Raw genomic sequence first — 12,709 nt, 5'->3', positions numbered from 1 at the left:
TCAATTATTTTTTCAGCATGGGCAATGTCATACAGTTACATTATATGCAGCAATAGCTAAAGTAGTTTTTCTATCTTATTAACTTTAGAACACTTTAGAATTAAACTACCTACCTTTTCTTCTTTAGAATCCAGATAAACAGTCGCTAGGGACAGCCTCACAACTTCTATTGACTTCAGAAGAGAATAAAATATTTGTCTGAAAATAAACTGTCAGAAACAAACAAAAAAAACATCTTAGAGACTTCCAAATGAGTATGTTTATTTATTAAACTAGTGTTATTTAAACAGTAACATTTAACTTCGACACACCATCAAATAAACTGCAATGAATTTTCTTCCAGCAATAGAGAGCTTCCAGAAAGAATCTGAAGTAACAAAACATATTCCATTAAAGGTAGTAACAGAAGAATCACAGATAATCCTGGGAAGAAACAGAGATGGCAAGAACAGTTCTTTTTTAGCAATAAACTTCCTGAAACAAAAACTTAGAAATGAGTATCTACTCCCACAATTTTTCTTGGACTTGTAGTTCCATAGAATACCAAGCGATTTCAGTTTCAATGGTTCTGTAAGCCTCTATTATTTCCTAGCATTTCCAAAGGGTACCTTGCCCACTGCAAAAGACTAGGTGACATAATTTTCTATACAACATCCAAACCATTATGGTACAAGATACATAAAAGGAGGAAGGAGATAAAATGTCACCAATCTTTCTTGTTCTGAAGTAGAAAAGCAGTAGTAAGCAATTACTTATGAAGCAGCAACATCCCAAAAATACCTTAATTATCAGCTTTAGGATTTAATGGTATCATATGGTAAATTAATGGAGAAATCTCTTGATGATTCCTATGGAAGATGTCTAGACTAATATGAAGGTTGAAAGTAACATCTCCTATTTTATTATGTTGGCCCATGACTTCGAAGGTGGATTTCACATGTTGTTGCCGTGTGACAGACAGCAGCAGAGGGACACTAACAAAATGGCATCTGACATGGAAGCGTTGATGAAGCAAAAGTGTAGGACTGAATTCCTCTATGCAGAAAAAACTGCACCTACTGACATTCATCAATGCCTTCTGAATGCTTAAGATGACCAAACAGTGGATATGAGCACAGTGAGACAGTGGGTGCTGCATTTCAGCAACAACAACATCACAGTAGCTGTGAAACAGTGGGTCACCTCCACTGGTGCAGATTTTGAGGAGCATGGTATGCAGGCTCCCGGTCACTGCTGACAGTAACGCATAGCTAATGGTGGTGACTATGTTGAGAAATAGTGTTTTGTAGCTGAGAATTTGCTCTATCCCATAGTGTTACTGTGCTCTTTGTATCTGTTGCAGTTTCCATGGAAATAAATAGGAGGCATTAGTTTTGGAGGGCAAAAGTATATGCATATGGCAACATGTAGTGAACTACACAGACAGAGAAAAACTGATTATCTGTGTCAGTCAGTATGTTTCCCCCACTGGCCACTAGCCTTTATGCTTCTGTATCATTATGCAAAGCAAAACAGACAGCTGAGAAAAACTGTGTGAACACCATCAGAAATCTCTCCTGTCACTTGAATGGCCTGCCAGTTAGGGCATCCTCCATGACTTATGTGAAAGATCTGCTGGTTTCCTCCGTAGGTATCCCCAGACCAGAAAAAAGTTCTTTTCCGTAAGTGGCGTGAGCCAGCAGTGCTGTAGCACTAGCGTTCCTCTGTGAGGCCATTCACCAAAGAACGCAGTTGCAATTAACTGCTAAATAAATGCGCTCTTTTTTTAATGAATTCAGTTCCTCAAAAATTTAAAAAAAACCACTCATTACTAAAATGAAAGTGGTAATTAATAAACACATTTTTCAGTCAGCCGCAATTCAAATGTGAAGAAATGTATGGCAAAAGCCCAGGTATGAAAACTATTGATAAAATATACAGTAAGACTGAATAAAAAGTGATATTTATTTCCTTATTGTAAGTACCTCTTTTTAAATTCTGATTTTCACAGTACTAATCCTAATGAGAAATTTAACACGGAAGGCAGCTTACCCAAGCCTTCCAGAGTGAACTCAAATATCTAGGCAAAACACATCCAGTTGCAGAAGGTAAATGACAGATGTCATTTTTCCTTTTTCTCTCCTAACTTACACAGCACGTGGAAGAGCTTTATAGCTCTAAGCCGCACGCTGCGCCGGGCCCTGGGGAGGGGCGGGAAAGGCAGCAGTGCCGGCAGAGCCCACAGCCCTGCCCGGCAGCCCCCACAGGCGGTACCCCTCCGCTCTCCGGGACCGCCCTCCCTACAGCCGGGCACCACAGACTAGGGAAAAACCAACACTAACGCCACGCTAACAGCGGACAGCAGGCCGCGGCGAATACTGCTGCTGCTTCTGCTCTGTCTCCAGAGCCACCTCAGAGGGCGTGGGACACCCGTGCCTACAGCCCAGAGCGGCAGATGCCATCACCTGCCGCTTAAAGGAAGTGACTTCCTCCGTCCCCGGCCGGAGTAACGGCTGTACCGGTTCCAGCGCCGCACCGCGCACGCGCCATCACCCAACGGCCGCTGTGCCGGCGCGCGCATGGGCAGTAGGGCTGTCTGCTCTCCGCGCGCAGGCGGAAGCGCGAGCTCCTGAGCGCGGCCATGGGGTGGGGGCGGCCGGGGCTGGGCGCGGCGCTGGGCGCGGGGCTGCTGGCCAGGCTGAGCCTGGTGCTGTACGGCCTGTACCAGGACGCGGTCATGCGGGTGCGGTACACCGACGTCGACTACCAGGTGTTTACGGACGCGGCGCGGTTGGTGACCCAGGGGCGGTCGCCCTATCGGCGGGCCACCTACCGCTACACGCCGCTGCTGGCCTGGCTGCTGACGCCCAACGTTCACCTCGGCGAGCTCTTCGGGAAGCTGCTCTTCGTGACCGGGGACCTGGCGGCCGCCGGCGTGGCCTACCGGGCCCTGCGGCGCCGAGGGGCCTCCCCCGGGAGGGCTTGCGGGTGCTGTGCCGCCGCCTGGCTGCTCAACCCGCTGCCCATGGCCGTGTCCAGCCGCGGCAACGCGGAGGCGCTGGTGGCTCTGCTGGTGCTGGCCGCCCTGCACCTGGTGGAAGCGGGGAGCGTAGGGAGCGCCGCGCTGTGCTACGGGCTGGCCGTGCACCTGAAGATCTACCCGCTGACCTACGCGCTGCCCATAGCGCTGCACCTGCAGGGCAGCGGGGAAAGGGCGGCGGGTGCGGGGCGTGATGGAACGGCCAAGTTTACACTCGTAGGGGCCTTCTGGCGGCGGGTTGTCCGGGTGCTGAACCGCAACGTGCTGCTTTTTGGAGCGGTCTCTGGTTCCGTGCTGGCTGCCTTGACGGTTGTGTTTTACCACCACTACGGCTGGGAGTTCTTAGAGCACGCCTACCTCTACCACCTAACCAGGAGGGATATCCGACACAACTTCTCTCCCTATTTCTACATGTTGTATTTAACTGCAGAGAGCAAATGGAGTTTTGCCCTTGGGCTTGCAGCTTTCTTGCCCCAGCTGCTCCTGCTCCTGGTTGTGTCTATAGCATTTTACAAAGACCTTTTTTTTTGTTGTTTCCTGCACACCGCTATTTTTGTGAGTTTTAACAAAGTGTGCACATCCCAGTATTTTGTCTGGTACCTCTGCCTTTTGCCCATCGTAATACCTAATATTAAAATGTCCTGGCATCGCGGTTTGTTGCTGCTGTTTCTGTGGTTCATTGGACAAGGCCTGTGGCTTGCTCCTGCGTACTTCCTGGAGTTCAAAGGGTATAACACTTTTTTACTTATATGGTTGGCTGGCTTGCTTTTTCTTTTTATCAATAGCTTCATACTCGTTCAGATTATTTCACATTATCAACAGGAAACACAAGTTGCCAAGAAGGTCAAAGAGCAGTAATAAGTAGACCAACGTTCAGAAAGAGCATTGTTATCTTTAGTAAGGTTTTTAATACCAGCAGCACTTCGATTAACATAAATATGTGTACATTATATAACGTATGTTGTATGTAAGCAATGCTTTGTTAGGGCTCTGAGGGCATTCGTAGGTCTTAACTGCAGCAAGCAGCCACTGTCCTACCCTGATCTCTGTCTACAAGGGAACCTGCTTGCCACATGGACTGAAACTGCCTTGTAGCCTTGTCCTGGCTCTGTCTTCTGCTGTTGCTGCTCATGTCTGGACTCACTGGAAGGACTTTAGACCTGGTTCATCACTTGCCACGTCTGGGGCTGCAGGTGGACTCCGTTACTTGCACTTATCTCTGCCTGCTGTTGCCAGATGCTGTGGGGCTGTGCCTCGATCAGTGACGAATCGGCCTGTGCTGGGGGCTTCTTTCTGCCTCATGCTGGCAGCCCCAGTCATACTCCCCAACACCCATTTTCTCATTGTTACTTTGCTCTGTCCTTGTTAAGGACTGTGGCCTCTGTCTAGGGATGTTGCGAGTTTGATGGTCTTATACACTCCAGTAAGCGGGTGGGGGGGGTTGCAAGTGTTAAGTTAATAAATAAATATGAAAAAGAATCACTTATTTTTTTTTCTTCTCACACTTCATTTTAGCATTTTAGCAATATATTATTTGGGGCCTGTACCCAGTCTTTTTTCAGCAAAGCAGGGAAAAAATGGTTGTTATGTGCAATTCATCAGCTCCTGAAACTTTGCATTTATTTTAAAATTCAGATTTTCTCACTTTCTGACACATTTTTTCCCCCTTTTCAGTGATATTTGGATTTTTGAACAGACAGACTTAATCCATTCTCTTGCTGGAGAGAAAAACAAATGCCTGTCTTGGATGACAGAAACACACGAAGCAAAAGTATTTGTATTCCTTGCTGCCACAATCTTAAAAAAGAGGCCACTGCTTTAATCAGCATTTCAATAACAATTATTGTGGGTGCTAAAAGAAGCAAATGCAGTGTCAAAGTACAGCTCAAACACCACCTGTGTCCCAAAAGCGCTAGAGTTTATACCAAAGAGAAACTGAAAATATAGTTTCTCGGTAATTCAATATCTCTGCTATTAAAAATGAATGAAAAGGGAAGTGAAAGGATCTGAGGAAGTGTAGCAGTTGCCAGAAGGAAAGTTTTAAAACAGTTTCTGTATCCTGTCAAAATGAGGTATTTATTCCCAGATGAGACAGGAGATGTGAGTGGTAGTGAGAGGAGTTCAGAGCCGTGATGAAGTCAACACTCTCCACAAGAACGTGCTACCAGAGGTCTGGTCTCCACGGCTTTTGACAGAGGAAGTAGCTAGCTGTGTGGTTTTTAATAAGATCTTCAGTTTAAATAGATAAATGCCAAATTTAAGAATTGATATTTACCTCAACTTTAAGTTATGCCCTACCTAACAGATACAGGAAAGGGAAATTTGTAGAGTTGTGAGCAGAGTTTCAAGGCAAAGTAATTCCAACCAGTCAGTGAGGTTACCTGCGTTACCAGAGAGGAAGAATGAGGCAGAAGTTCCTGTGTGACATGCTTCCTCTTAGAATCCTGAGATCTCCTGAGGGAGCTCTGCTTTCCCCGTGCTGCGGCAGCTCCACAGCTTGCTTACTGACAGGTTTTTCTGTCCCTGGTGTAGTTCTATCTCTTGGGGCTGGGCCATGGGTTTTAGCTGTGTGAATTGGGGCAGTTACGGAAAGCAGAGGAAGCCCTCAAGCCCCAGTAGCCTCAAGCCAAAGAGCGTGCTACCACATGTAGCATATCCTTGCACTGTTCCAGCCTAGTTCAGCCATTTTGACATTCTCATAGAGGTAAGAATTTCCCCGCTCACAATGGCACAGGGTTGGTTCTGCTCTTAAGCTGCAACGGTGTGCTGATTTTCCCCACTGGCCCCATTCACACTCACCTTCACATCACACAGATAGTGCTAACCTTTTTTTTCTGTAAATCCAGAAATCTGATGAAGCAAACACGTATTCTTTTGACAAATTCTTGATTTTTCAGGCAGGTCTTGCAGTTATGGCACTGGATTTCCTTCTGCTTTTTTTGCCTAGGATGTAGGAAGAAAGACTTCTAGCACAAGCTTGCCTACATCTTCTCCAAAATGGATGGGAGAAATGAACTGAAAGATATGAACATCAACGTTTTTTGAGGGTTTATATCATGCAAATCACTTTTGATAGATAAGTGGAATTGAATAGCTTTAGTCACTGATAAAAATCATTAAATTGAGTAACTGCAGCCAAGTGCAGAACAAGTTGTAATTCTTGAACAAGTCATGATCAGTAATTACAACCTCCTTAAAATTTACCAAATTCATTTCCTATGGCAAATTACTGATTTTGCTGCTGTTCAGATTTTTTCACTTAGTGACTGTATGTCCATTTTCCTTCTAGTAATTGGGAACTGAAATGTCTAAATGCTAATACTAGTTTTCATTCCCTTCTGTGGGTTGCAAAATTGTAGTGTTGTCTATTTTAAGTAAGAAATGGTAGAGTTGCCCAAAAGATCTGTGTGTTTCATTTGCACAAATTTTATAGATTGCACTGAAATCAGCCTTGAAAAGCTAAAGACAAGACATGAAAAAAGAAGGGAAAAAAGAAAATAAATATCAAGACAAATAACATTTTTGCGTTGCCTTTTACGTTGTAGCCTATAGTCCAAAGGCTCATGGTGAATTCTCAAGTCTTTAGTAAAATCTTCAGCACTGAACACTGATTTGCTGCAAAATTTATACATGAAATTACTAAAATAAGATTAAAAAAATCATAATAAATGGTTCACTGAGTTTTAGGCTGAGCATGCTAAATTAGCATCTCTGACCCAATAACCATGTTCTTGATCCTTGCTATGCAGCTGTCCTGTCAGTGCAACTAGCACTGGATTGATTCCTGTAACCCTAAAATCAGTAATTATATGCTCTAAAGTGAGCAATGCTTATGACAGTAAATTATGAGCAAATTGTTTTGTGTTTGTTTTTTGCTTTTTTAGCTGAGAAGAAAAGGGAAGGCTGCTATTCTAAAAGAGAGACGTTAAAGTTCAGAGTGAGCACATGGAACACAGGAACTATATTCTTCATATCATTCCGAAGTACAGCTTTAGAGTGCACACCCCAGTGCTAGCAGCACTGTGGGATGGGACAGTGTCTTCAGTGAGACCAAACCCAAGCCCATTCTTGCTCAGGTAGCAAGGATAGTGGGTTGGAAGAGACACTTTCAAGAACCAGTTCATTCTGACTATATCTGACTGTACCCATTTCACCAGCATTCTTTTTTAACAGTGTAAGTCAATAGTACTTTATTTCAGGAGAAGCCCTCATGACCATCCCTTCAATCCCTATGCACTCCTGCAAACCTCTCAGCAGACCCAAGTCCCTGAACTGATTTGTGTCATCCATCACGAGATTTTAAACTGCTCAGAAGTTATAGATGTAGCAACACCATTTGCCACGTAAATGAGAAGTAGTGTGTGTTATCGTTATTTTACATTGAGAGATATGAAGCACAGAAAGATTGAGGAAGTTACATAAGATGATAATACAGGATGTGATAGCACAGGCCATAACAGAAAACAGCAAATCTTTGATTCCCATACAGAGCCTTAATGACAAGCCTCCTTCCTGGCACGTGCTGAGCAAGGTGAGGGCTGCTGCAGAAACAAGAGGTTGCACATTGGAGGCAGTCCTACTTAATGCATAGATTACACTTTAACTGCAGCATTATATTCTTGGAGCTTGAGTCTTTAACGTGCTCTTCAGATAAAACATTTATTTCAGTTTGCAAGTAAAGAAATGAGAAATAAGAGATCCTCGCTATTTCCTGTGGAAAACAGTAGGGAGGCAAACTAGAACATCTGTGGAAGAAGTATCTAAAGGAAATGTCTGTATTTGATTGTGTAGGAGGACAGAACTTCTGCCTTGGAAATCAGCTGACATGCAGGCAAATTGAGCAATGCGCCGTACCAGGGAACAGACATTATTTATGTGAAAGATATTCTGTCAAAGTGTGCTTTCCTTTTTCACATGAGGAAAATGAGATCTTGGTAACAGTAATCATGCTGGATGAACATAACTTTGATTCTTTCACATTACCGTAAGAGGAGTCCATAGGATGTTACATCCTACAGTAACGCTTACGGAGCTGTACAGGTGTGACTCGGAATATAGTTTTAATAGGCAATGTTGTAGTGTAGCAAAAGACAGGGTATTAGTGTGCAGTAACTCTGAAAGTGTTATTTGAAGGTTAACATAAGTAAGAACTGATTTCTGCTTCATAAGCCAGTGGCTGTGTTAATAGAGATGGTACTGTTTTGGCAGTAATTTTCCAAGGAGAGCTGCACCCTGCGGCCCATATGCTTCCATTCTGTGCAAAAGAACATTAATTCAAATCCCCTGTTGATCTGACAGTCGACATTTTTTCAGTCCATCTCGTGTCCCTCCCTCTGATCCAGTAAATTGAGTGAGCTAGGAAGCAGGCTAAGAAAATGAAGTGGAAAACAAAGTATGATTATCCTTCTCTTGTTTCCCTCACTGCATAGCAAGAATATGTTGAATAATTAAAAAGATTACCTTTTGGGACACAGTGCCACTTCAGCTTGGGGTAAGAGTACTTCCTTAATATAAGGTGTTTTTACCTAAATGTACCTGAATGAGCCACATGGACTTTTGCCAAATGACAGTGAAGCTACTGATAACCTGTCCATTTCAATATTAGCACTATTTTTTTCTGTATTTTGCTGTTATAACAAGAATATAACAATGCAAATGTTAACAAAAATAGCAATACTTGTAAATTGTAGTTTCAATCTTCTCTTAAAAGATTTTAGAGAACATACATAGTCAGAAACATACTAAAGGAGAACAAATGCCATATCACACACTGCATTAATAATTCATTAATTATTACCTCTTTCCCACAGATAACATCATCTTGTAGAAAGTAGCACCTTTTTTTTTAATACTTCTTTTTAATGCATAGTCTGGGAATTCACATGAGTGTCAAGTACTTCTCCACCTTAAAAATGTGAGATCTGTTTGAAAATAGATTTTAATTACCATTAGCACTTCCAAGTTTAGTGTTGGCAACAGCCAGCTTGTTAATTCAGGCAGTACAGGAACTGAAGTCATGACCAATTTTCCTTCATGCTCTAATAAACTGTTTGATTAAGTATAAGAAAGTTTGTTGCTGGAAGCGAACCGAATGTTATTTTTCACTGGAAAGAAATACAGCATGTCTAGTGCCAAAATTTACACGTGCAGGATGGAGCGAAGTGATCGAAAAACAAGGACAAAAGTGAGGCCCACAAGACCTTGACTATGATCTGGCTTCTGCCACTCATCATTAACAAATGACTTCAGCTTGCTATGCTGTTTCCCTCTGCGGCTTTTGATTGCTTGATCCATTCAAATAACTTATTCTAGCCATAACGTGTCTCCTGATCCATTCCCATAACACACTGCCAGAAAGTGATTGCAGTCTTGTTTGCACCAGTTGTAAATCTGATCATTAGTAAATCATAAACACCTAAAGACATTGTGTTTAAAAAATATTCTTTTTTTTTTTTTGCATATATATAAATCTTCTGTGAGATGTGTTAAGTTCCCAAATGCATTTCAGCATTGTATTTGTATGAGAGAGTGGACCAGTGCTGAAGTTAAATGAAGATCTAGAAGTAGGTTAACAGCACTCATGGTAAAAAGCTAGACAATAAAGAAAAATCCTTTTTAAAAATTACAGGGTAGTTGATACTGCAAGTAAATAAAATTATATTATTAGCAGCCTGCTTAGATTGTATTGGAAGTAGTTATTGAAAATGTATTAGGGAAATGAAACCACAGACAGCTCTGCAGCTGGTGTAAATAGCTGCTATTGCCTCAGATGTGAGACAGCACTTCAGATGTGAGATATGTGTATTCATAAAATGTCCTATACACTATGCTGTTATCCAAGCAAAAATCAGTTGCTGTCCTTCACTCTTGAAGACAAATCTCCTTTCTGTGTTCAGATAGAGGTGAAACTGTATTCTTTTGCTTTGGTCTTTTCCCAAAGGTTTCACTGAAAAATGCAGACTACCAAAGTGTAATCCAGGCTAACATACTGTACAAGGAACAGTTACAGGGAGCTCTAAATCTGCTTCAGCTTCCTAGGCTCCCAGAACAAGCGTACGCTCGGTGCTGGAAGCTGGAAGTGGTGTGAATGCACAGATGCAAACTTCCCTATGGCACACCCAAAATAAAGCCTACCATGATTCTTAAGGCAACCAGATGTTGCCTTGAGATATGCTATAATTGTTACATCTATTATCATATGTGTATCTTAATATATATCTCCTCAGCTATAGTGTTACAGCAGCATATTCAGGGACTTCATGCCCAGCCCAACTGGATGAGCATTTGTTAAGGATATAAGAAGGTCTCCTCTCTTGGGTTACAGGGCCACTTCAGGCCCTTTAGCAGGACATTTCCTTAGGGCTCATATATGGGAGCCATTAGGTCACGGCCTGAACCAGTGATTGAGCACCCATTGAAGGGGCATAGCCAGCCCTGGGATCACAGGTGTGAGCAATTCACATGTGGGACCGGAAGGAGTGCGCTTTGTGTCCACCCGTCCCTAACCTCATTTAAGGGCTGGCAGCTGAAGAGGAAGCATCTTTACTTGGAGATCTTTTGGGAGCTTTCCAGTAAGCCTTTATCCTCAGAAAGGGGTAAGCTATCCCTTCTTTGTTACCAAATTGTGACTAGTACCCTTCTTGGCTGATCTGAAAACTGGTCAGTGTCAGCTATATCCTCTGCCTTGTACAATACAGCTATTTTTGCCTCTCGGTAAAATGGATGATGACTGCCACTGCTGTCCTTGTATGGTAAGGAATTCCAATTGCTTTTTAGTTGTGAAGGCAGGCATGAATGCATATGCAAAAATGAGAAGTGGGAAAATAAATGTGGGTCAGAGCAAGCAGTCATTTTAATTATATTTCTATTTCAGGTCTGGAAAGGTTAGAAAGTCTAGAACTAGGTGTCAGTGGAGAAAACTGATGTGAAGACCAAATGATCCTGCAGTAAGAAACAACTTTGACACTAGCCTGTTTCCATCATTATGTATTGTCAGAGACAAAGCTGACACGTAAAGGATTTCTGAAGTTCATTACACTCAGAATCATTTTTACATCTTCTGAAGGCTTGAAGGAGAAAGTACTTGGCTGTCCCCAAAAGGGAACAGGGCCTTTGCAGATCTGTTGACAGTGGAAGGGATGAATAAATGATCTCTTAATTTTGGATGCTGAGGATGGTAATTTACAGGGCTATGAAAACAGGTGGACAAACACATAGAAGAAAAGTTTGCCAAGGGCATCTAAACAAAAAAACATCTCCAGAGACTTCAAGAATTCACTGAGCTACAAGATGTAGCAAACTAGCATTGTATTTCTGGACAATTTTTTTCTGTGCTTCTCTAGTTTTCCTCTGCATCTTTTAGTGGCCAGATTTGGAGAAGGATGCTGGTTTCAGAGAGCATTTGGTCCCATCCATTGTGATTGTTCCTAGGTTCCTAGCTACAGGAGCGTCCCCAGCAGTGTCCCCCTAGCCACTCATTCACAGTTGTGCCCTTCCCTATACAGCAGGACATGTCAGTGACTGCCTCAGTTTTGGGCCTGTGTGTCTGCTTGCTCTTTTTCCAGAAAGGATGCTATCAGACTGGGCCAGTAAAGCACAGCCACAGTTTATTTTGTTGGCATTTCACAGATGACAGTTAGCAGCTGATGACAGATTGATAGGTGAGAAGATCAGAAAGCAAAATCAAAGCTGACACAACAGATCTGTTTGATCAAAGAGTGATTTTGGCTGGCTAGGCAATTTAAAAAGTAGGTAGACTCAGACAAATTATTAGGCCAGTTTAATTCAAGCATACTGAGCGCCTGGAGCTTGGCTGCCTTCTCTCCTGGAGGTAACGCATGTCTCACTTATGGGACTGTATCTCATGAGATGGGGAGGGAAACAAATGCGTTGGCACAGCTCCAGTCATTTGTGTCAAAGTGATGTATGTCAGTGACTTCCAATACAGATCTGGTCCTTGGCCAAAGCTATCCTTATTCCATTTTTCCATCTTAATAATAGTTTACCTTTAGCTATGGAATGATACATAACTGCTTTTTATAATGATTAACTTCGTGTATAGGCAAGAAGAATAGTGATGCCTGTAGGAAATAGGTGTGAACTCTTCTCAGAATAGAAATCCTTTCAACATGCTGCTACAGTTAATAGGGTACAAGGTTAAAACATTTTCTAGAGTTAGTGTCCAAACTATTAATTAAATACAGAGAAATTAGCAATGTTTCAGGTATGGCCTGTGACATAGAGACACCCATTTAGAAATCGTTTTACCTTATAAGTCCCTGCCAGGCTGAAAGCAGCAGTTGCACAGTGGGGAGCTGGAGGTCTCATTACACCTGTCTGCTCTCCTTGCTGTGGCCAGGTCCTCACGGGGACATTCCCAAGTGCTCTCATCCCCGGCACGTCACCTGTGTTCTCCGGGGGGAAAAGCAGCAGGCAAATTTTCTGTCAGAGCTGCTCAGTGTTACTTTGGACAAACAGAATACCTTTGCTTTTTCAGTGTTTTAAATGCAAGGGCAAAAAGAAAGCTCGCCATGCATAGCATAGCTGCAAACTGCTTGTGTCTTACAGGCCTTAGGCGTGTCTGTAGTCCCAAGTTACACTTGCTATCTAAGTGCTGTGCTGTTAGGCACACAGATAGTTCTTGCACCTGGTGCTGCATAGTCCTGGTCCTGAGGTCTTTGCTAATGTTCA

The 12,709-nt window shown here is 42.8% G+C and overlaps 2 protein-coding genes across 22 annotated transcripts in view; one reads left to right on the top strand and one right to left on the bottom strand.

Annotated features, from left to right (window-relative positions):
• The window catches only part of RGS7 (regulator of G protein signaling 7), a 271,402-nt gene extending 268,859 nt beyond the window's left edge, over positions 1 to 2,543 (bottom strand). For 17 of the 21 annotated variants that reach the window (XM_021391140.1, XM_021391122.1, XM_021391137.1 and 14 more), the window contains exons 1-2: positions 2,032 to 2,157; positions 114 to 209 (exon numbers count right to left, since the gene is read on the bottom strand). The gene's annotated coding sequence lies outside the window, so the exon portion shown is untranslated. Of the gene's footprint in view, positions 1 to 113; positions 210 to 2,031; positions 2,158 to 2,444 lie in introns of those variants that run through there. The other 4 variants (XM_021391124.1, XM_021391127.1, XM_021391132.1 and 1 more) reach the window with 1 other exon arrangement.
• Positions 2,596 to 4,505, top strand: PIGM (phosphatidylinositol glycan anchor biosynthesis class M). Its single transcript, XM_021391146.1, has one exon. It carries the CDS (start codon positions 2,621 to 2,623, stop codon positions 3,875 to 3,877), a length of 1,257 nt encoding a protein of 418 aa, XP_021246821.1. The 5' UTR covers positions 2,596 to 2,620; the 3' UTR covers positions 3,878 to 4,505.

The sequence above is a fragment of the Numida meleagris genome, chromosome 3 (genome assembly GCF_002078875.1).
Source record: "Numida meleagris isolate 19003 breed g44 Domestic line chromosome 3, NumMel1.0, whole genome shotgun sequence".
Lineage (NCBI taxonomy): Eukaryota > Metazoa > Chordata > Aves > Galliformes > Numididae > Numida > Numida meleagris.
This window is presented reverse-complemented; position numbering and strand designations above follow the sequence as displayed.